This window comes from Pseudophryne corroboree, chromosome 1 (assembly GCF_028390025.1).
Source record: "Pseudophryne corroboree isolate aPseCor3 chromosome 1, aPseCor3.hap2, whole genome shotgun sequence".
Lineage (NCBI taxonomy): Eukaryota > Metazoa > Chordata > Amphibia > Anura > Myobatrachidae > Pseudophryne > Pseudophryne corroboree.
The window spans coordinates 628,591,713-628,617,123 of record NC_086444.1 but is presented as its reverse complement, the minus strand read 5'-3'; the positions used below and the strand labels follow the sequence as shown (position 1 = coordinate 628,617,123).

General features: G+C 41.9%; 1 protein-coding gene across 8 annotated transcripts in view; it reads right to left on the bottom strand.

Annotated features, from left to right (window-relative positions):
- EPS15L1 (epidermal growth factor receptor pathway substrate 15 like 1) overlaps window positions 1–25,411 on the bottom strand; it is a 411,806-nt gene that overhangs the window by 312,389 nt on the left and 74,006 nt on the right. For all 8 annotated transcript variants that reach the window (XM_063914522.1, XM_063914523.1, XM_063914524.1 and 5 more), the window contains exons 3-6: window positions 25,132–25,221; window positions 22,866–22,913; window positions 22,679–22,774; window positions 20,420–20,482 (exon numbers count right to left, since the gene is read on the bottom strand). In XM_063914522.1, coding sequence (XP_063770592.1) covers window positions 20,420–20,482; window positions 22,679–22,774; window positions 22,866–22,913; window positions 25,132–25,221 — 297 coding nt within the window. The remainder of the gene's footprint in view (window positions 1–20,419; window positions 20,483–22,678; window positions 22,775–22,865; window positions 22,914–25,131; window positions 25,222–25,411) is intronic.

The following is a 25,411-nucleotide window of genomic DNA, read 5'->3' as shown; positions in this document are numbered from 1 at the left end:
TATACATACATACACACACAGGTTGATTATCCCTTATCCGAAATGCTTGGGACCAGAAGTATTTTGGATATTGGATTTTTCCGTATTTTGGAATAATTGCATACCATAATGAGATATCATGGCGATGGGACCTAAGTCTAAGCACAGAATGCATTTATGTTTCATATACACCTTATACACACAGCCTGAAGGTCATTTTAGAAGATATTTGTAATACATTTGTGCATTAAACAAAGTGTGTGTACAATTCACACAATTCATTTATGTTTCATATACCCCTTATACACACAGCCTGTAGGTCATTTAATACAATATTTTTAATAAATTTGTGTATTAAACAAAGTTTGTGTACACAGCCATCAGAAAACAAAGGTTTCAATATCTCAGTCTCACTGAAAAAAGTCCGTATTTCGGAATATTTGGATATGGGATACTCAACCTGTATGTATATATATATATGTATATATATATATATATATATATATATATATATATATATATATATATATATATATAAACATATAAGCGGATTGTCCGGAACCGTCGGGTCCCCAGTGACATTAATGTGTTCAGAATGTGTATGACCATGTACTGAAATGCCCCAGTTGTGGATCTACCAGGAAACGTTATGGTCGACAGAAAACCTAGTATTCGTCGACCGCAGGGAGTAGTAACCAGGCAAAATAACATTCTTGCAACCCCGAGGGAAGCATATATATATATATATATATATATATATATATATATATATATATATATATAGTATGCAAGCATCCGCACAGTACTGATTCTCCAAGGGACAACACGGTGGTGCTCAACTCCAAGGAATTTTTGGATTCCTGATAATAGTCTTTGTGAAAAAGAGGGCACTCACCAAGATTTCTTAAAAGAAGGTCAGAAGGTCATTTTAATGATACATTCGCTGGTCGACGTTTCGATCACATCCCAGTGATCTTTGTCAGGACAACAAAAGCAGTGTTGTGTGGTGACAGAGCACCAGAAGCAGAATGCCAAACATGTTCAACATACAGGTATTTATACCATCATCAATCTGAATATCCTGCCCCTATTGCATATGTCACTTCCTGTTAATGAAAACTTTGAAAGTAAGAAATAACAATCCAATATGAGTTCAAATATAATTATTAAGGAAGAAGAGCACATGATACCTTAGTATATATATCAAATATAGCAAGAAGTTTGCTTAGAATAGTGTCAGTTAACATATAACACACTAATTGCGAAAACAGGAAGTAGTCCGTGCGTTCCAGCAGTAGCTGGAACGCACGCGCTAACCGGAAATAGCTTCCGTGTACCGGAAGTGATAAAAATATAACCAGACAAAAATGTATGCGTTCCAGCATTATCTGGAACGCACATTAATGCAAACAGAGTGGCTTATGTCACTAAAATATGATACTCAAATGGTAAAAGAAGAGAAAATAACATGTGCGGTACCAGTAATTGTAATAGCTTCCGTAAACCGGAAGTGAGGTAAACGCGATCAAGAACACAAAAACAGGAAATGGTCCGTGCGTTCCAATGGTTGCTGGAACGCACGCGGTAACCGGAAATGACTTCCGTAAACCGGAAGTGAGGTTAAAGCGATCAGATATAAACACAAACAAGAATGCATGCGTTTCAGCATCACCTGGAACGCACATCAATGCAAACAGAATAAATTTATATCAAAAACACATAATATTTAAATCGTCAAAACAGGAAATGACATATGCAGTATTAGTAATTATAATAATAGCAATATTGGTGATTGTGAATAATGTAAATATATCAAACGAATATCAAGAGCAAATATTACTCAGTCGGTTGGCCAAGGATGTCAGATGGATGATGGTGCACAATTTCTTCTAAACATTTAAAATTATTAAGTAAAACATAACTTTTAATATTAATGTTAAAATAAAAGGATATAATAATTAAAAGATATATACTATGCAAGTCTCGGGACACAGAGTGCTCTAATGAGGCTGCCATTGTATTGGCTGGCACTAAAAGAGTCACCATATACCCCAGAGTCGCAAAGATATATATACATTGATATACCTGAAATAGGGGAAAAAAAGGGAAAAAGGGAAAAAATGAAATGAAATGAAAGTACACCATGACTGTGGTTTAACCTAAGAAAATACCATAAGGATTTGTTTCATTGAGACCTAGCGGAATAAGTGTCTCTAATTCAAAGAACCACCGTGATTCACGTCGTTTCAATTTCAATTCTCTATCACCCCCTCGGATCGTTAACGGAATATGATCAATTAACATACATTTTAGACTTGAGACTGAGTGCTTGTGTTGTAACCAGTGTTTAGCCACTGGTTTATCCGTCTTATTAGTCTCCAATGCCTGTCTGATGGAATATCGGTGGTTCGCCATGCGTTCACGGAAACACCGTGTAGTGAGTCCCACATAGTATAGCCCACAAGGACAGATGATAATGTAAATCACAAAGTCAGACGTACACGACAACTTGTGTTTGATGGGAATTCGTTTTCCACTTTGTGGGTGAACAAAGGAAGATCCACTCATCATAGATCTACATGTTGTACAGTCCGGACATCGGAAACAGCCCAGTTTTCTCCTCGCAAGCCATGTTTGATTTGTGATACGTGGTTGTAAAGTCGGACGCATCAATAATTGTCGCAAATTAGGCCCCCTGCGATAGGAGTGCATCGGTGGTCTTTGGCTCAGACCCACCAGTTTGGCATCTGATGCAACTATAGGCCAGTGTTTCCTGATTGTTTTTTCAGCATCCTTAGACTTTGTGTCAAACGTAGAGGTAAAGATGAGACGACCAGGCTCATGTCTTGATGTAGGCTTCTGACCACTATTCCTGAATTTGACCTTAGCCTTCCTCAGGCATCTGGCGACCACCTTCGGTGAGTACCCTCTCGCAAGAAATCTTTCAGACATTTCAGAAAGCTGTAAATCTGCAGTGTCCGTTGACGAGTTATTACGTAACACACGTAGAAATTGGGAGATGGGCATACTTTCTTTCAGGCTTTCCGGGTGGTGACTTGTTGCAAATAATAGTGTATTCCTATCAGTATTTTTGCGGAATAGGGTGGATCCTAGGTGTGTACCTTCCCGGAAGATCGTAACATCAAGGAAATTGATACAGTCATGGTGTATTTCGTAAGTAAATCGAATAGGGCTATCAATTGTATTCAAATACTGAACCATTCCATGAAATTCAGACACAGTGCCCCTCCACAGGACAAATATATCGTCAATATAGCGACCAAAATACGCCAATTTGTCCCCAAATTTGGGGACAATATGCGTGTTCTCATACTGATGCATAAATAAATTGGCGTAAGCTGGCGCCAAGTTTGAACCCATGGCGGTCCCATTGCACTGGAGATAAAAATCAGTGCCATAGCAGAAATGATTTTTACTTAGAACAAGTTCTGCCAATGTTATCAAAAATTCAGTGGGGGGACCGCCATGAGCCCCATTACTCAACGCCACCCTCAATGCTTCAAGACCAGTAGAGTGGGGGATCACTGTATACAGTGAGTTGACATCCATGGATGCCAAGAATACATCATCACTGATATCACCAATTTTGTGGATTTTATCGAGAAAATCTCCCGTATCCCTGATATAGCTCCACATATTGCTCACAAGCGGTTGTAGGAAACTATCCACAAAACGAGCAATGGGTTGTAATAGTGAATCATTTGCTGATATGATAGGGCGTCCCGGGGGGGTGTCAAGGGATTTGTGAATTTTTGGCAATGTGTACAGGACTGGGCACACTGGGTGTTCAACAGTGAGATATACTGCAATCTGTGCATCAATCCAGTTTTTCTGAAGACCCATGGAGATAGTGGAATCCACAAGTTTTTTTATCCCTGGCATGGGATTGTGTGTAATTTTGCAATATGTCTGAGTGTCCGACAGTTGTTGCATTATCTCCTTATTGTATTTGGCCCAATCCTGTACCACTATTGCCCCGCCCTTATCAGCTGGGCGGATCACAATTTGGTCATTATTTTTAAGTGCCTGTAATGCTAACCTCTGTTCTTTATTGAGGTTATCATAAAAATGGTCACCCCTCTGTTGTTTCATACCATGTTCAGTAAGTCTAAGGAATGTTTTAATACTCGGATTGTAAGAAATGGGGTCAAAATTACTGGGTTTAGAGAGAGTCTGATCACGAGGGTTCTCACAAGGTTGATTAGAAAAAAATTCCCTGAGCCTGAGTTTCCTACCTAACTTAAAATGATCAACAGACCATTGAAAGGCGTCGTGTCTAACTGTAGGGACAAAGGATAGTCCTAAAGAGAGGACTTCCATTTCGGTGGTGGAGAGTGTTGTAGTCGACAAATTGAAGACAGTAGTTAGGTCTTTGTTCCTTTGTCTTTTTTTGTATTTCCTCCCGCCCCTCCTTGTCGGGTATTTGGGGGACGCCTTTCTGGGGGTGTAGCGTTTTTCCGGGTACCCCGGCCTAAAAAATCACCCCTGGGCGGTCTAGAGTCAGTGAATTCACTGTCAGAATTTGATTGGGAGGAGCTATCGTATTGTCTCTGTGGTCTATACCTAGGATTATGAAATCTACGTGTAGAGTTCCTAGTATCACCTTTCAACCACCTGTATACTTGATGGTTCAAATAATCAGCATTTACAGTGTCTAGTTTTTTTCTCTTGAAAGAGATAAGGTCACGTTGGTATGTAGTGACCTGCTCCTTGAGTTTATCAATCCAATTCTCAGTTTTTTCACGTGTAAGTGTACTCAGATGTGCTGTATTAAATTCAGTAAGTTCTTGTTTAACCTTACCCAATTCAGACCCTACTTCTTCAATCACGAGCAAAATCAAATCGAGTGAACATTTATTTAACACTCCACACCATCGTGTGCAAAATGACAAATTGTTACGTCCAATGGTGGGAGTGTTACTGACCCTAAAACCACGAGGGATTTTTTTATTTCTATAATAGTCAGATAAAAATTGACCGTGGAGAGTAAGATCTATTTCTCTTTTCCTTAATTTTAACAGTTTGTGGTACAAGTCAATAGGTGTATCATCTGGTAGTTTCTGAAAATCACGGTGATCAAATAAAACTTTTTCAGCGTCATCATCAGTAAGAGAGACAAAATTGTTTTGTGCCAAATTAAGCGTAGCCTCATCAAGTATATTACTTGCCCCAGATGACATTCTAAGTAAACAGATTAGTACTCAAAGAGAAAACTTAAATCAAATCTCATGGAATGGTCAGAAGTGAAACAATGATATCCAAAAAAGCCCGTAAACAGGTATATATTAAAAACAACAGAACAAGCTGGTATATTATGCAACCTGTCGCACTGTAACAATCAACACATGCATAGACACAATTTTTCTTATTGATCAAGTGGAGAAAACAAAAAGAGTAAGTCCACAGGTGCTGGATGAAGGCAAAGGTTTGGTATACACGTTGCCACAATATATAGTATGCAAGCATCCACACAGTACTGATTCTCCAAGGGACAACACGGTGGTGCTCAACTCCAAGGAATTTTTGGATTCCTGATAATAGTCTTTGTGAAAAAGAGGGCACTCACCAAGATTTCTTAAAAGAAGGTCAGAAGGTCATTTTAATGATACATTCGCTGGTCGACGTTTCGATCACATCCCAGTGATCTTTGTCAGGACAACAAAAGCAGTGTTGTGTGGTGACAGAGCACCAGAAGCAGAATGCCAAACATGTTCAACATACAGGTATTTATACCATCATCAATCTGAATATCCTGCCCCTATTGCATATGTCACTTCCTGTTAATGAAAACTTTGAAAGTAAGAAATAACAATCCAATATGAGTTCAAATATAATTATTAAGGAAGAAGAGCACATGATACCTTAGTATATATATCAAATATAGCAAGAAGTTTGCTTAGAATAGTGTCAGTTAACATATAACACACTAATTGCGAAAACAGGAAGTAGTCCGTGCGTTCCAGCAGTAGCTGGAACGCACGCGCTAACCGGAAATAGCTTCCGTGTACCGGAAGTGATAAAAATATAACCAGACAAAAATGTATGCGTTCCAGCATTATCTGGAACGCACATTAATGCAAACAGAGTGGCTTATGTCACTAAAATATGATACTCAAATGGTAAAAGAAGAGAAAATAACATGTGCGGTACCAGTAATTGTAATAGCTTCCGTAAACCGGAAGTGAGGTAAACGCGATCAAGAACACAAAAACAGGAAATGGTCCGTGCGTTCCAATGGTTGCTGGAACGCACGCGGTAACCGGAAATGACTTCCGTAAACCGGAAGTGAGGTTAAAGCGATCAGATATAAACACAAACAAGAATGCATGCGTTTCAGCATCACCTGGAACGCACATCAATGCAAACAGAATAAATTTATATCAAAAACACATAATATTTAAATCGTCAAAACAGGAAATGACATATGCAGTATTAGTAATTATAATAATAGCAATATTGGTGATTGTGAATAATGTAAATATATCAAACGAATATCAAGAGCAAATATTACTCAGTCGGTTGGCCAAGGATGTCAGATGGATGATGGTGCACAATTTCTTCTAAACATTTAAAATTATTAAGTAAAACATAACTTTTAATATTAATGTTAAAATAAAAGGATATAATAATTAAAAGATATATACTATGCAAGTCTCGGGACACAGAGTGCTCTAATGAGGCTGCCATTGTATTGGCTGGCACTAAAAGAGTCACCATATACCCCAGAGTCGCAAAGATATATATACATTGATATACCTGAAATAGGGGAAAAAAAGGGAAAAAATGAAAAAATGAAATGAAATGAAAGTACACCATGACTGTGGTTTAACCTAAGAAAATACCATAAGGATTTGTTTCATTGAGACCTAGCGGAATAAGTGTCTCTAATTCAAAGATCCACCGTGATTCACGTCGTTTCAATTTCAATTCTCTATCACCCCCTCGGATCGTTAACGGAATATGATCAATTAACATACATTTTAGACTTGAGACTGAGTGCTTGTGTTGTAACCAGTGTTTAGCCACTGGTTTATCCGTCTTATTAGTCTCCAATGCCTGTCTGATGGAATATCGGTGGTTCGCCATGCGTTCACGGAAACACCGTGTAGTGAGTCCCACATAGTATAGCCCACAAGGACAGATGATAATGTAAATCACAAAGTCAGACGTACACGACAACTTGTACATTCCTTAGACTTACTGAACATGGTATGAAACAACAGAGGGGTGACCATTTTTATGATAACCTCAATAAAGAACAGAGGTTAGCATTACAGGCACTTAAAAATAATGACCAAATTGTGATCCGCCCAGCTGATAAGGGCGGGGCAATAGTGGTACAGGATTGGGCCAAATACAATAAGGAGATAATGCAACAACTGTCGGACACTCAGACATATTGCAAAATTACACACAATCCCATGCCAGGGATAAAAAAACTTGTGGATTCCACTATCTCCATGGGTCTTCAGAAAAACTGGATTGATGCACAGATTGCAGTATATCTCACTGTTGAACACCCAGTGTGCCCAGTCCTGTACACATTGCCAAAAATTCACAAATCCCTTGACACCCCCCCGGGACGCCCTATCATATCAGCAAATGATTCACTATTACAACCCATTGCTCGTTTTGTGGATAGTTTCCTACAACCGCTTGTGAGCAATATGTGGAGCTATATCAGGGATACGGGAGATTTTCTCGATAAAATCCACAAAATTGGTGATATCAGTGATGATGTATTCTTGGCATCCATGGATGTCAACTCACTGTATACAGTGATCCCCCACTCTACTGGTCTTGAAGCATTGAGGGTGGCGTTGAGTAATGGGGCTCATGGCGGTCCCCCCACTGAATTTTTGATAACATTGGCAGAACTTGTTCTAAGTAAAAATCATTTCTGCTATGGCACTGATTTTTATCTCCAGTGCAATGGGACCGCCATGGGTTCAAACTTGGCGCCAGCTTACGCCAATTTATTTATGCATCAGTATGAGAACACGCATATTGTCCCCAAATTTGGGGACAAATTGGCGTATTTTGGTCGCTATATTGACGATATATTTGTCCTGTGGAGGGGCACTGTGTCTGAATTTCATGGAATGGTTCAGTATTTGAATACAATTGATAGCCCTATTCGATTTACTTACGAAATACACCATGACTGTATCAATTTCCTTGATGTTACGATCTTCCGGGAAGGTACACACCTAGGATCCACCCTATTCCGCAAAAATACTGATAGGAATACACTATTATTTGCAACAAGTCACCACCCGGAAAGCCTGAAAGAAAGTATGCCCATCTCCCAATTTCTACGTGTGTTACGTAATAACTCGTCAACGGACACTGCAGATTTACAGCTTTCTGAAATGTCTGAAAGATTTCTTGCGAGAGGGTACTCACCGAAGGTGGTCGCCAGATGCCTGAGGAAGGCTAAGGTCAAATTCAGGAATAGTGGTCAGAAGCCTACATCAAGACATGAGCCTGGTCGTCTCATCTTTACCTCTACGTTTGACACAAAGTCTAAGGATGCTGAAAAAACAATCAGGAAACACTGGCCTATAGTTGCATCAGATGCCAAACTGGTGGGTCTGAGCCAAAGACCACCGATGCACTCCTATCGCAGGGGGCCTAATTTGCGACAATTATTGATGCGTCCGACTTTACAACCACGTATCACAAATCAAACATGGCTTGCGAGGAGAAAACTGGGCTGTTTCCGATGTCCGGACTGTACAACATGTAGATCTATGATGAGTGGATCTTCCTTTGTTCACCCACAAAGTGGAAAACGAATTCCCATCAAACACAAGTTGTCGTGTACGTCTGACTTTGTGATTTACATTATCATCTGTCCTTGTGGGCTATACTATGTGGGACTCACTACACGGTGTTTCCGTGAACGCATGGCGAACCACCGATATTCCATCAGACAGGCATTGGAGACTAATAAGACGGATAAACCAGTGGCTAAACACTGGTTACAACACAAGCACTCAGTCTCAAGTCTAAAATGTATGTTAATTGATCATATTCCGTTAACGATCCGAGGGGGTGATAGAGAATTGAAATTGAAACGACGTGAATCACGGTGGATCTTTGAATTAGAGACACTTATTCCGCTAGGTCTCAATGAAACAAATCCTTATGGTATTTTCTTAGGTTAAACCACAGTCATGGTGTACTTTCATTTCATTTCATTTTTTCCCTTTTTTTCCCCTATTTCAGGTATATCAATGTATATATATCTTTGCGACTCTGGGGTATATGGTGACTCTTTTAGTGCCAGCCAATACAATGGCAGCCTCATTAGAGCACTCTGTGTCCCGAGACTTGCATAGTATATATCTTTTAATTATTATATCCTTTTATTTTAACATTAATATTAAAAGTTATGTTTTACTTAATAATTTTAAATGTTTAGAAGAAATTGTGCACCATCATCCATCTGACATCCTTGGCCAACCGACTGAGTAATATTTGCTCTTGATATTCGTTTGATATATTTACATTATTCACAATCACCAATATTGCTATTATTATAATTACTAATACTGCATATGTCATTTCCTGTTTTGACGATTTAAATATTATGTGTTTTTGATATAAATTTATTCTGTTTGCATTGATGTGCGTTCCAGGTGATGCTGAAACGCATGCATTCTTGTTTGTGTTTATATCTGATCGCTTTAACCTCACTTCCGGTTTACGGAAGTCATTTCCGGTTACCGCGTGCGTTCCAGCAACCATTGGAACGCACGGACCATTTCCTGTTTTTGTGTTCTTGATCGCGTTTACCTCACTTCCGGTTTACGGAAGCTATTACAATTACTGGTACCGCACATGTTATTTTCTCTTCTTTTACCATTTGAGTATCATATTTTAGTGACATAAGCCACTCTGTTTGCATTAATGTGCGTTCCAGATAATGCTGGAACGCATACATTTTTGTCTGGTTATATTTTTATCACTTCCGGTACACGGAAGCTATTTCCGGTTAGCGCGTGCGTTCCAGCTACTGCTGGAACGCACGGACTACTTCCTGTTTTCGCAATTAGTGTGTTATATGTTAACTGACACTATTCTAAGCAAACTTCTTGCTATATTTGATATATATACTAAGGTATCATGTGCTCTTCTTCCTTAATAATTATATTTGAACTCATATTGGATTGTTATTTCTTACTTTCAAAGTTTTCATTAACAGGAAGTGACATATGCAATAGGGGCAGGATATTCAGATTGATGATGGTATAAATACCTGTATGTTGAACATGTTTGGCATTCTGCTTCTGGTGCTCTGTCACCACACAACACTGCTTTTGTTGTCCTGACAAAGATCACTGGGATGTGATCGAAACGTCGACCAGCGAATGTATCATTAAAATGACCTTCTGACCTTCTTTTAAGAAATCTTGGTGAGTGCCCTCTTTTTCACAAAGACTATATATATATATATATATGTCCAAAATAAATCCGGTACTCAAAGAGTCAAAGAACATTCACCTGTGTGCCTTTGCTGAAATAAACACATATGCAATAGTTCAGAACAGTCCCCATTCAGAACAAGCACGGCACTCCAGGACTTGGTGAAAAATAATAAATACTTTTTTCACCAAGTCCTGGAGTGCCGTGCTTGTTCTGAATGGGGACTGTTCTGAACTATTGCATATATATATATATATATATATATATATATATATATATATATATATATATAAATAATGTAATAACACTCCCCCACCTATACTACCATGTCTGTGGTCGAACTACAGGCCAATGAAACCGTACCATACATATAAATATATATACAGGTATAAGGCAGTTACAGCATGTTAATGTTCACCCAGTAATAACAGTTGGTGCCGACAGGGTCACCCACATACTACTGTGTTACCCCTAAAGTGTTTACTTTTGACAAGCATACCACTACCGACCTGCTGATACTGCATCTATTAAATCAAGTACCAACAGGCGTTGGCGATGCCGACAGTGATCCCCACAGCTGCTTGTGACAGAGCACTCACGCAGGTCGACATGTGTTGACTAAAAAGCTATAGTGGGTATATCTGACAGGGAACACACAGAGAAAAATGCACAACAATGATCATACGCCCATTTCTAAAAACTAGTGCTATATATAACACTAAAAACTCTGTTCTTCCCCCCCACGTTTGTACTGTACACCTTTTTGGCGGGGACAGAGAGAAAAATGGCGCTGAAACTGTTGTGAGGGCTAAGCTTCGCCCCTTTTTGGCGCGCTTCAGCCCCATTAAAATAAAGTTCTTTATGCAGGCAGGGGACCATATATAGTGTCTAGGCACTATATACCTCCACAAATAACATATACATTGCTGTCCAGGGCGCCCCTCCCCCCCGTGCCCTGCACCCATGTAACCGCTGGTGTGTGTGGGAGCAATAGTGCGCAGCGTGACCGCTGCTGTATACTGGTGGGGGTGTACTCGGTGTCCGGACCCCGAATATGGTTGCCAGTGTAACCAAGACCCTCAGTAACTGCTGCCCAGGGCGGGCGGGCGGGCGGGCGCCCCCCCCCCCCCCCCCCCGAGGCCCTGCACCCGGTGAGTGCCGTTTGTGTGGGAGCATGGAGCGCTGCGCTGTACCTCCTTTACTGAAGTCTTCTGCCGTCTTCTGTTCTTTCAATACTCACCCGGCTTCTTTCTTCTGGCTTCTGTGAGGGGGTTGACGGCACGGCTCCGGGAACAAGCAGCTAGGCGAACCAAGTGATCGAACCCTCTGGAGCTAATGGTGTCCAGTAACCTAAGAAGCAGAGCCCTTGAACTAAGAAGAAGTAGGTCTGACTTCTCTCCCCTCACTCCCAAGATGCAGGGAGCCTGTAGCCAGCAAGTCTCCCTGAAAATAAAAAACCTAACAATAAAGTCTTTAGAGAAACTCTGTAGAGCTCCCCTAGTGTGTGTCCAGTCACCCCTGGGCACAGAGTCTAACTGAGGTCTGGAGGAGGGGCATAGAGGTAGGAGCCAGTTCACACCCATTCAAAGTCTTATAGTGTGCCCATGTCTCGTGCGGATCCCGTCTATACCCCATGGTCCTTACGGAGTCCCCAGCATCCTCTAGGCCGTAGGAGAAAATATAAATGTATTGTACCTTACCACTGTGACATTGTATAATTTTGCAGTCTTATGATGGATTGTATCTTATATGATATGATGAACAAACTGAGTTACGAAAACTTTATTAATACTTGTCACACTGTATGTGAATTTGACTCTTGATGCTTCATTAAAAAAAAATAAAAAAATAAACAAAAATGGTATTCAACTTCAGCTTATTTTTTACATTTTCCATCACTTACCCATTTATTTTCCAGTACAGTTATTTTGTAAAGTGAAAGTGAATTGCCGTGCTCAAATTCAATATAACAGAGTTACCTGATCTAGGGTGGCTGGGGGACTGGCGCAGACCTCATTTTAGATTCTATTACTAAGTGGCTAAATTGTCACACTTACGGCTTTGGTTGCAGTACACCTCTGTGGAAGCTTTACACTCGTTACTGCTCACTCAGGTGACAACAGGACACACACCCTTAGAGACACTACTTAGTGGCAAAGAGCTTCGGTCAGGTCCCAAGTTGGTTATGCAGGCAGTTAAAATTTGGGCTTTAGAAAATAAGATTTTACTTACCGGTAAATCTATTTCTCGTAGTCCATAGTGATTGCTGGGGACTCCGTAAGGACCATGGGGAATAGACGGGCTCCGCAGGAGACATGGGCACTTTAAGAAATAATTTAGACTCTGGTGTGCTCTGGCTCCTCCCTCTATGCTCCTCCTCCAGACCTCAGTTAGAGAAACTGTGCCCGGAAGAGCTGACAGTACAAGGAAAGGATTTTGGGAATCCAGGGTAAGACTCATACCGGCCACACCAATCACACCGTATAACTTGTGATAACTTTATCCAGTTAACAGTATGAACAATCACAGAGCATCAGATAAACCCTGATGCAACTATAACATAACCCTTATTAAAGCAATAACTATATACAAGCATTGCAGAAGAAGTCAGCACTTGGGACGGGTGCCCAGCATCCACAACGGACTACGGAAATAGATTTACCGGTAAGTAAAATCTTATTTTCTCTAACGTCCTAGTGGATGCTGGGGACTCCGTAAGGACCATGGGGATTATACCAAAGCTCCCAAACGGGCGGGAGAGTGCGGATGACTCTGCAGCACCGAATGAGCAAACACAAGGTCCTCCTCAGCCAGGGTATCAAACTTGTAGAACTTTGCAAAGGTGTTTGAACCTGACCAAGTAGCCGCTCGGCAAAGCTGTAATGCCGAGACCCCTCGGGCAGCCGCCCAAGAAGAGCCCAACTTCCTTGTGGAATGGGCCTTAACTGATTTAGGCAGCGGCAAACCAGCCGCAGAATGAGCCTGCTGAATCATGTTACAGATCCAGCGAGCAATAGTTTGCTTTGAAGCAGGCGCCCCAAGCTTGTTGGAAGCATACAGGATAAACAAAGATTCTGTTTTCCTGTCCTTAGCCGTTCTGGCTACATAAACCTTGAAAGCCCTGACCACATCCAGTGACTCGGAATCCTCCAAGTCAGTAGTAGCCACAGGCACCACAATAGGTTGGTTTATATGAAAGGATGAAACCACTTTCGGCAGAAATTGTGGGCGGGTCCGCAATTCTGCTCTATCCATATGGAAAACGAGATAAGAGCTTTTATGTGACAAAGCTGCCAATTCTGACACACGCCTAGCCGAAGCCAAGGCTAATAGCATGACCACCTTCCACGTGAGATATTTTACTTCCACCGTTCTGAGTGGTTCAAACCAGTGTGATTTCGGGAAACTCACCACCACGTTAAGATCCCCAAGGTGCCACTGGAGGCACAAAAGGGGGCTGAATATGCAGCACTCCCTTTACAAACGTCTGAACTTCAGGCAGAGAAGCCAGTTCTTTTTGAAAGAAAATGGATAAAGCCGAAATCTGAACCTTAATGGAACCCAATTGAAGGCCCAAAGTCACTCCCGACTGTAGGAAGTGAAGGAAACAGACCAGCTGGAATTCCTCCGTAGGGGCATTCCTGGCCTCACACCAAGCAACATATTTTCGCCATATACGGTGATAATGTTGAGCCGTCACATCCTTCCTAGCCTCTATCAGCGTAGGAAAGACCTCATCCGGAATGCCTTTTTCTGCTAGGATCCGGCGTTCAACCGCCCTGCCGTCAAACGCAGCCGCGGTAAGTCTTGGAACAGACAGGGCCCCTGTTGCACAAGTCCTGTCTTAGAGGCAGAGGCCACGGGTCCTCTGTGAGCATTTCTTGCAGATCTGGATACCAAGTCCTTCTTGGCCAATCCGGAACAATGAGTATTGTTCTCACTCCTCTTTTTCTTATGATTCTCAGCACCTTGGGTATGAGAGGAAGAGGAGGAAATACATAGACCAACTGGAACACCCACGGTGTCACCAGTGCGTCCACAGCTATCGCCTGAGGGTCTCTTGACCTGGCGCAAAATCTCTGCAGCTTTTTGTTGAGGCGGGATGCCATCATGCCACCTGTGGCAGTTCCCACCGACTTGCAATCTGCGTGAAGACTTCTTGATGAAGTCCCCACTCTCCCGGGTGGAGGTCGTGCCTGCTGAGGAAGTCTGCTTCCCAGTTGTCCACTCCCGGAATGAACACTGCTGACAGTGCGGTTACGTGATTCTCCGCCCAGCGAAGAATTCTGGTGGCTTCTACCATCGCCACCCTGCTCCTTGTGCCGCCTTGGCGGTTTATATGAGCAACTGCGGTCATGTTGTCTGACTGAATCAGAACCGGTTGGTCGCGAAGCAGGGACTCCGCTTGACGTAGGGCGTTGTATGTGGCCCTTAGTTCCAGGATGTTGATGTGAAGGCAAGTCTCCTGACTTGACCACAGCCCTTGGAAATTTCTTCCCTGTGTGACTGCCCCCCACCCTCAGAGGCTTGCATCCGTGGTCACCAGGACCCAGTCCTGAATGCCGAATCTGCGACCTTCGAGAAGGTGAGCACTCTGCAGCCACCACAGGAGAGACACCCTGGCCCTGGGGGATAGGGTGATTAACCGATGCATCTGAAGATGTGATCCGGACCACCTGTCCAGTAAGTCCCATTGGAAGGTCCTCGCATGGAACCTGCCGAAGGGAATGGCCTCGTATGATGCCACCACCCTTCCCAGGACTCGAGTGCAGTGATGCACTGACACCTGTTTTGGTTTTAATACATTCCTGACCAGTGTCATGAGCTCCTGAGCTCTCTCTATCGGGAGATAAACCCTCTTCTGGTCTGTGTCTAGGATCATGCCTAGGAGAGGCAGATGAGCTGTAGGAACCAACTGCGACTTTGGAATATATAGAATCCAGCCGTGTTGCCGTAACACTTCCAGAGAAAGTGATACGCTGTTCAGCAACTGCTCTCTTGATCTCGCTTTTATGAGGAGATCGTCCAAGTACGGGATAATAGTGACACCTTGCTTCCGCAGGAGTACCATAATTTCAGCCACAAACCTTGATGAATATTCTCGGGGCCGTGGAGAGACCAAACGGCAACGTCTGAAAAGGGTAATGACAATCCCGTACCGCAATTCTGAGGTACGCCTGATGAGGTGGATAAATGGGGACATGAAGGTATGCATCCTTTATGTCCAGAGTCACCATAAAATCTCCCCCTTTCAGGCTTGCAATGACCGCTCTTAGCGATTTCATCTTGAACTTGATCCTTTTCAGGTATATGTTCAGGGATTTTAAATTCAATATGGGTCTGACCGAACCGTCCGGTTTCGGGACTACAACATGGTCGAATAATAACCCCCTCCTTGTTGAAGGAGCGGAACCTTGACCACCACATGTTGAAGATACAATTTGTGAATTGCAGTTAACACTATTTTCCTCTCGTGGGGGGAAGCCGGCAGGGCCGTCGGTGAGGGGGCATCTTCTCAAAGTCCAGCTTGTATCCCTGAGACACAATATCTATTGCCCAGGGATCTAACAGGGAGTGAACCCACTTGTGGCTGAACTTACGAAGGCGTGCCCCCACCGGGCCTAGCTCCGCCTGTGGAGCCCCAGCGACATGCGGTGGATTTTGTAGAGGCCGGGGAGGACTTCTGTTCCTGGGAACTAGCTGTGTTGTGCAGTTTCTTTCCTCTGCCCCTGCCTCTGGCAAGAAAGGACGCACCTCGGACTTTCTTGTTTCTTTGTTCAAAAGGCTGCATTTGATAATGTTGTGCTTTCCTATGCTGTGCAGGAATATAAGGCAAAATATCAGTATTACCAGCTATAGCTGTGGAGACCAGGTCCGAGATCCCTTCTCCACACAATCCTCAGCCTTCCATATGCCTCTTAAGTCGGCATCATCTGTCCATTGCATATTCTACAGGACACTTCAAGCAGAAATCGACATAGCTTTGACTCTAGGACCCAGTAGACTCATGTCTCTTTGGGCATGTTTGTTATATATATATATATATATATATCTCTTAAGACAGCATCTTTAATATATATATATCTCTATATTAATATATATATATATATATATGTATATATATATACACATCTCTATATATATATATATATATATATATATATATATATCTCTATATATATATCTCTATACATAAATATATATATATATATATATACACACACACACATATATATATATATATATATATACATACTAGGGTCTCAATCCCTGCTGATAAGGTACCTGTCCACGCTGCTACAGCGCTATAAACCCATGCCGACACAATCGCCGGTCTGAGTAGTGTACCAGAATGTGCACGCTATCTGCAGGATCCCTGAGGATAGCCGTTACGTCAGAGCTACCTTTTGGGCAAACGTGACACCCTAGGGGAAGATTCCCATCGTATCCTGGCCCTAGTAGGGAAGGATACTCCCTGAGATTTCTTTGTGGGAAACTGCAGTCTCTTGTCTGGAGATTCCCGATCTTTTTCATCACGAGAGGAGGGAAATTTACCTCAGCTTTCTTCCCCTTAAACATGTGTACCCTTGTGTCAGGGACAGATGAGTCATCAGTGATATGCAAATCATCTTTTATTACAATAATCATATATTGAATACTTTTCTGCCATTTTGGCTGTAACTTTGCATTATCGTAGTTGACACTGGAGTCAGACTCTGTGTCAATATCAGTGTCTATTATTTTGGATAGTGATCATTGAGAGACTCTGAAGGTCTCTGCGACGTAGGGACAGACATGGGTAGATTCCCTGTCTGTTCTCTAATCTTTTGTGCAATAAATTCACCTTAGCACTTAATTACACATATCCAAACAGGTGTCGGCATTGTCGACGGAGACACCCTCTCACACACATATTTGCTCCATCTCCTCCTTAGGGGAGCCTTTTACCTCAGACATGTGGACACACACGTACCGACACACCACACACTCAGGGAATGCTCATCTGAAGACAATTCCCCCATAAGGCCCTTTGGAGAGACAGAGAGAGAGTATGCCAGCACACACCCCAGCGCTATTAACCCAGGAATAACACAGTAACTTAATGTTAACCCAGTAGCTGCTGTTTATATTAATTTTTGCGCCTAATTATGTGCCCCCCCTCTCTTTTTACCCTCTTCTACCGTGTAACTGCAGGGGAGAGGCTGGGGAGCTTCCTCTCAGCGGTGCTGTGGAGAAAAAACATGGCGCTGGTGAGTGCTGAGGACGGCGGGCTTCTGTCCCGCTTTCATGTACAATTTTTTGGCGGGGGCTCATACATATATACAGTGCCCAACTGTATATATGCCAACTTTTGCCAAAGAGGTCTCTAATTGCTGCCCAGGGCGCCCCCCCCTGCGCCCTGCACCCTTACAGTGACCGGAGTATGTGGGTGTAGTGTGGGAGCAATGGCGCACAGCTGCAGTGCTGTGCGCTACCTCAGTGAAGACTGGAGTCTTCTGCCGCCGATTTCGAAGTCTTCTTGCTTCTTTCACCCGGCTTCTGTCTTCATGCTCTGCGAGGGGGACGGCGGCACGGCTCCGGGATCGGACGACGAGGGTGAGATCCTGTGTACGATCCCTCTGGAGCTAATGGTGTCCAGTAGCCTACGAAGCAGGACCTATCTGCAGAGAGTAGGGCTGCTTCTCTCCCCTCAGTCCCACGATGCAGGGAGCCTGTTGCCAGCAGAGCTCCCTGAAAATAAAAAAAAACCTAACAAAATACTTTCTTATAGCAAGCTCAGGAGATCTCACTAAACAGCACCCAGCTCGTCCGGGCACAGATTCAAACTGAGGTCTGGAGGAGGGACATAGAGGGAGGAGCTAGAGCACACCAGAGTCTAAATTCTTTCTTAAAGTGCCCATGTCTCCTGCGAAGCCCATCTATTCCCCATGGTCCTTACGGAGTCCCCAGCATCCACTAGGACGTTAGAGAAAATAGAATATTACTTTTTCATGGCATTGAACCTGACACTCCTCTGTAGTATGCTAGGTCTGTGCTGGAATTATCCTCCCTACAGTCTAGATGGATGTGGGGTAGTAGAGGTGTGTATACAGTGGGACAACTGTATGTTAGCAATGTGTTCAAATCCTTTACTCAGTTGTGTACGGAGTATCAGTTCCCTTCCACGCTATTTTATGGCTAACTACATTCCGACATGCGTTGGCAGCCCAATTTTCGGAGAGACCTCCCCATATACAAGACTCAAGCACTTAAATTGTTCTCATTCTCCCAAGGTTCCTATAGGTCTCTCTCCTGTCTATACTCGTTTATAATAACTGCACACCACCTCCCAGATTTAGCACGCCTCAAACAGATTTGGGAAGCCAATATTGGTCCACTGTGTAAAGATGACTGGTCACTTTGCCCTGGGTAGCCCACAGAAATCAGATTTCAGCACTTCCAATTACTTATTAGTACACAGAACTTACCTAACTACTGAGTGCCTGCTTAAAATTGGGGGTCGTGCCAATGATAATTGCTGTAAGTGTCAGTGTTCCCAGGGGACCTTTTGGTATCTCCTAATAGTTTTGGGGGGAGGGTGCTACGTGCAATTGCCTCTACTGGTATTTCCCTGTCGATTCTTACTCCAGCAGTATGCTCACTCTGTATTCTTGCTGAGGAAGCCTTGGACTCTTACACTAGGCAATATATTTTTAATGTACTTCGCTGGCTTGGGTTTTCATAGCACGTGCATGGCTGGTCACTTCAGGTCCTGAGTTTCAGGGATGGTTTTGATTTAGTTAACACGATTGTATCTCATGAAAAATACTTGTACATTGCTTGGAATGCCGAAAATGTTGATTGCATTTGGTTTCGGTTGCAAGTCTCCTTATGCTAAGAGGCTTGTTGAGCCATCTGTACTGCCTGATTCATTAAAGCCAGGTCAGGTACATTGCTCGGGATAAGTGAGCACCTCTTAGCTGATGCCTCTCCTGCATAGTCGCTCATGAACCCTGGCTGCTATTTTTCGTGTTTCATTATATCCATATAGCCATATGCTGTTCCTTATACTCTTTGTTCCCTCTATTTATGGTACTCCCTTGTGGTGATATTACTAGACCGTGATACTAAATGTTTCCCTTTTGGATGTCTGATGTCACTGCAACATGTGATATATGTAATATGTTTTGTGTATTATTTTGTTGTTTGCTCAATAACAATTACTCAATTTAAAAAAAAAAACTACTCCATAAGTCACTCACAAGTAAATGGTAAGATACTTCTTGCACTCCGTTGTAACAAACCTGCTTTAAACATATGTTTGTATTAAGAAAAGAAAATAATAACATAGGGAGCAATCGAAGATTTCGCAAATTGACGTCTTAATATCCAGCTGAGCACAGTACGGCTTTTTACAGTTAGCTAACTTTGCTAATTTTTTCACGCACGCCATAAAAATGCACAGGGAAATGACCACAGAGAGCACTGTGGAGTGCCTTCACAACCGTTCCAAAGGCACATTGCACTATGGCAGAGAACGCAATTACCAGCTGAAGATATTTCTCTATCCTAATTATCTAATTATAACTTAGTGAACTATAAAGAAACCGGTTAACTATTCCATTGAATATACCACAGAGAAGATTTCCTTAGTTAATTTTTTATTTTGCAATTGGTACACAATCTTACCCTATATAATGGAACAAACAGACTTTTCTTACGACAATATCCCTTCTAACACTGCTTATAAACACTCTTGCCACTGAATATACAAATGACTCAGTTTGAGGCAAATCCTTGCTCAAAAACAACATAAGATTATTTATTTATTTATTTATTAATTTATTTTACAGCGCAGCAAATTCCATTGCGCTTTACAATTATAAAATTCTTACTCTGTAGCCACAAAACTACATTGTTACACTAGTTTTAAATATATACGATACATTGTACACAAATAAAACAGAAAACATATTACACTTCTTTTAATTTCTTGTACAAAACTCACCCGAACTGACCAGTGAGCTTCTACAGGAGAAGGAGTGATCAAAAGGGGACTGCTGGTATCATTCTTCAGGGAAAAAGAAAACGTGAAAAACAAAATAAGACATTTTGTAGTGGGAGGTTCTCCATTCCTGCAAGTAACATCCTGATCTACCTTTCTTTTTTTTTTTTTTTTTTTTTTTTTAATAATGTATGTGCACTTGTTGGTTTTATTAAATGCTAGAAATATTAAATACGCTTTAATAAAACACAACAATTTTTGCAAATTATACAAAGTCCATCAATCAGAATGTGTGGTGTTTTAGTAGTACAAGCTGTATTGTCAGCATAATAGCAAGGTGGTCTGCTATATATGAAAAAGAAACTTAAATTGCATAAAAAATACATGTGTGGTGGTGGAGGAGGTTAAACACCTATAACAGTAACAGGGGTGGACATGTAAGTGGAGCAAATAAACATTACTGTAGGGGACCTTAGTACTAATATTTTTGCTTTCAGTTAGCTCATAGTGCTCAGACATAAAATCATCTACAGCATTTTCATCTGGGTACACTGCTGCTAAGAGTTTCCATATGTTATAGGTACTTATACTCTGGGTGATCAAGCTGTTTTGCTCAACTACCAAAGGTACAGTTCTCTGTCTGATATGGGCAAATATGAAAGATTCAGCCATTTGGCACTAGGTTTAAACACAAAAGGCATAGATGGGTCAGACAATAACTACATACACAATCAGATGTGGTCATTATACAATCATATATACTAGCAATTCAGTATGGCTCTTGAATATTCCTTCTCAAACACTGATCAAGAGTATCAATCTTTTTAGGTCAGTACACTCTGCAATTTGTGGTTAACCACTTAACTGACTATTTTTTCCCCAAAAACCGCTCATAAATTGTCAGGGTTTTTTTTATGAGTGAATTAGGTGAAGAACCTGAATTTAATCCTATCCAAAATTATTTTAATTTAAAAAATAAACTAAAAAAAGTTTTGTTTTTTTTAAATATTTTTTTCCAATCATTGGTACATCGCGACCATTGGAACATCTGTAACATCGCGACCATTGCGACTTTAGTTTTTAGAGCCCGTACAGCTGCCAGGTACACCGGGGGGCTTGGGGGCGATGATTTACACTTACCAGTGGCTGCTATTGTCTGCATCCACTGGGGGTGGGGGCTCCTGCCATGCTAACCGATCAGCAAAGATCCGCAGCACGGCAACACTGGGGTCTGGGTGCTGGAAGGCAGAGGGACCTTTCGGTCCCTCTGTCAGCAGCAGCGGACTGAAGTTTCCCTTCCCTACCACTGCTAACACTGTTTATCTGACTGGTCGCATTCTGTGCGACCAGGTCAGATAAAGCACTTGCAGGCATGATCGCATCTGATGGGACCATGCCAGGCAAGTGGTTAACTAGGTTTAAAATGTTCTTACAGGTCAGGGGAATTGTAGCATGTATGGGTAGCTTTACTTTGCTTTTTCAGAGCTGCCGCCACAATGAATTGTTTTTTTTTAACTAAAAGTTTGAAGCTTGTTCTCTTCCTGTTAATTATCATATCAATTAGATTAGCAACCAACACCATAAGTAAGAGACCAGACCCAGGAGAAAGCCCTAGCTCCCAGGAAAGTCTCTCCGATACTTATGAGGCATTGATGTCGGATCGTTTGATGGAAAAGATCCGACATTTCAGTATTCAATTAGCGTCCAAATCCAACAGGATTTGGCCATTCTCAACAATGTCAATCCGACTTTTTTTAAAGTCGTATTGACATTGTCGGAAACGGGGCTAAAACCTGTCAGATTTGGCCGCGAATCCCACAAAACACGTGGGTCTGTGGCTAATCCCCCGATCCACGTGCTTTCCGACAAGTCGGAATTGTCGACCTGTCGGAAAAACGGCAGCCCAATTGAAAAGGTTGGAACACTATACAACCTAAAGTCGGAAACTGCTGTCTTTCCGACAAGACGACAGTTCTGACTTGAATTGAATACCCCCCATAGCATTCAAGCAAAATATAAAAACAATTGGCCTACAAAAAAAAAAGTGAAACTCAGATGAATGTATAATTTCAGTAGTGTCTGGTGTGTATATACACAACAGAGAAAAGTAACTGAAAAAGTAAGTGACACTGGAAACTGAGGTTTGAAAAATGTTGCCTAACTATATGTGGTGCAAGGAGGCTGAAAATATATGTAAGATGAACGGACTGAAAATGTACACACAAACAAAAATGGAGTGTTCAGCTTGGAAAAATCACTTACAAATTTCGGAGGTGGCACAGGAGCATTTAAACTGGCCAGGCTAACTTCATGACCACTCTGCGCACAGGCCACCAGCCGTAAAGCAACGTAAAACCCCTACATAACAATATTAAAGAACGCATTAGTAAAAAGTGATGACTTCTCACAAGAACAGTGTAACATTCAATGTAACTATGAATCTTAATACCTGCTTGTCCAAGTAACCTTTCCCCTCTGGATCAGCTAAGTCCCAAATCTAAAGAAACAATCACAAACAGAAATAACTACGAGCATGAGAAAAAGGAAGTATATTGTGCATATGATTTCATCATAATGGTTCTTTCTGCTCACTAATTTCAAACTACTGAAATGTGGCAGCTGTGAAACTTTTGAAAAGTTACAAAATAGTCGCACTCATTTATGCATAAAAATATAAAACAAAATTATAATCTCAGAATACATATTTCATTGATTAACCATAATTCTTAACATTGCTGCCTCAAGAAAAGATACTTAACATAAAAACAAAAAACACTCCAAATTAGGCAACATCAGTAAGATGCCATATTTTACTGGCTTTTGTGAATTGCATGGCCCCCAAACACATTAAGGTGAATCTATTTTGTAATCAGCTAATGTGTCAGTCTAACAGTTGCACAGTCTTACTGAATGCTGAGCATACACTAATTATCGGTCCGATCAGTCGATAATCATCTGAACAGTGTATCGTCTAGCACATTCTACAGATCGGATCCGCAAACTGCCATTTTCCCTGTTCCTTCACAGGGCAGAAGCAGGGATATGTTTCCTCCCCTTATCACAAACGGAAAAGCAAACAAGTGAACTGACCCCAGTGTATGGCCTTGATATCTGTGGGGTTTCAGCTTGTCAGACATTTTATCTGACAGTGTATGACCAGCATAAGCTGGAGGGAGCTCCCTCCCCCACAGCTCTCACTGACAGCCTCTCTTCACCCGCAACAAACAGGGGCCCTGCCCCAACAGAGGAGAAGGTCCCAAACAGAGCATCTCCTGGGGACAGACTGCTTTAACGTGGTAATCTCCCTTCACCCAAATAGTATTGGTGATTCCGTTCCAGAGTGCAAGCAGGGGTGATAGAGCACTGAAAACCAGGCGCACAGTTTTACGGATTGGGGTAGGTGACTCACTATTTAAAAAGGTATCCGGATGATAGGTCAACAATTAAAAGGTCGACAAGCAATAGGTCCACACCAAATGGTCAACATGCATATGGTCGACATGGTCAAAGTGACAAAGGTCGACAGTTTCATATGGTCGACATGAGATTTTTTGGTATTTTTTTCCCCATTTTTAGGGCTTTTTCATACTTTACTATTCTGAATAGTACTCCATGTGGATGGTAACCTGTGCCTAGAGCAGCAGTAGCAGAGCGAGCCATGTGAGGTGACGCAGTGCACTAATTGGGGGTCCACATGCTGGAAGGGAAATATGGACACCAAAATAACATCAAAAACTCATGTCAACTTTTTCATGTGTCGACCCTGTAGACCTTTTGACCATGTCAACCTTATGACTGTCAACAATTTGATCCATAACCCTATTTAAATAGCTATCTGGCTAGAATTAATTTTAAAATGTAACTATACCATATGTTCAGGTCAAAAACAAAGAGTCCCCTGACCAAGGCAATCTGATACAGATGAACAACAATTGGACTAGGGAAGAATTTGCTGTCGTCACGGTATAGACTTTCTATTAATGCATTTATGAATCTCCACTGAAATTTATTTTCAATTTTGTACCTTAGCTTTTGTTCTATAGACTGGAAAACATACCAAAACAGTCCCTTATTTTCCAATATTTGTATCCTGTATGGTTGTGTTTGTTGGTACGGGATTATTTTATTTGTTTAAAAGGCATATCTAGATACTCTTGTCCACTTATAATGAAGGACAATTAAACCATGTAGAATTAAGGGTTTTTGCGAAAAACTATTTTTTTCAATGACACTGCATTATAATTGAATTTGCATAACCTTGCTTGCCATATAATATAAAGTAGCAGAAAACACATGCTCGGGTTCCGTCTCTTACAGAATCATAGGTTCATCACTTAGGATTTACTTAAAATGCCGCCAAACTCGATCCCGACGGTCGAAATCCTGAACATTCCATTAGCAGGACGTGCTAGAGTCCTACCGCTGTGGGTGGGTGGTGAGGTTTAGGCATTAGTAGGGGATAGTTAGATACTGCGAGGGGGAGGGGGGGTTAGGCACTTACAAGGAAAGTTTAGGGTTAGGCACCAAGCGGGAGGGTTAGGTTTAGGCAGCAGGGAAAGGAAAGTTAGGGTTAGGCACCACCGGGGAGGGTTAAGGTAGGGGGCAGGGTACTTTCTTCGGGGCTGTCGGGATTTTGATGGTCTGAATGCAGCCGTCGGTATTATGATCGCCGGCATCCCGTCCATTGGCAGATCATACAGATTAGCATCACTTACCTTCCCAAGAATGACGTCTGAGAGGGCTGACTTTTTCAGGAAGAGTGCTGCTTCTGCTGGTCCTACCCTACCAGTGTAAGATGGGTCAACCTGTAGGATACACAATATAGTCCGTAATGGAGACTGTAAGTCCCTAACCCATCTTACCATAGTATCATAATAATTGAGGTTGAAAAGAGGCAAATTGCCCATCGTGTTCAACCTGTATTAAGTTGTAATGATTCTACATACCCGCTGAATAATGTTTTATGACCAGTTAACTACTATAACTCATATAACC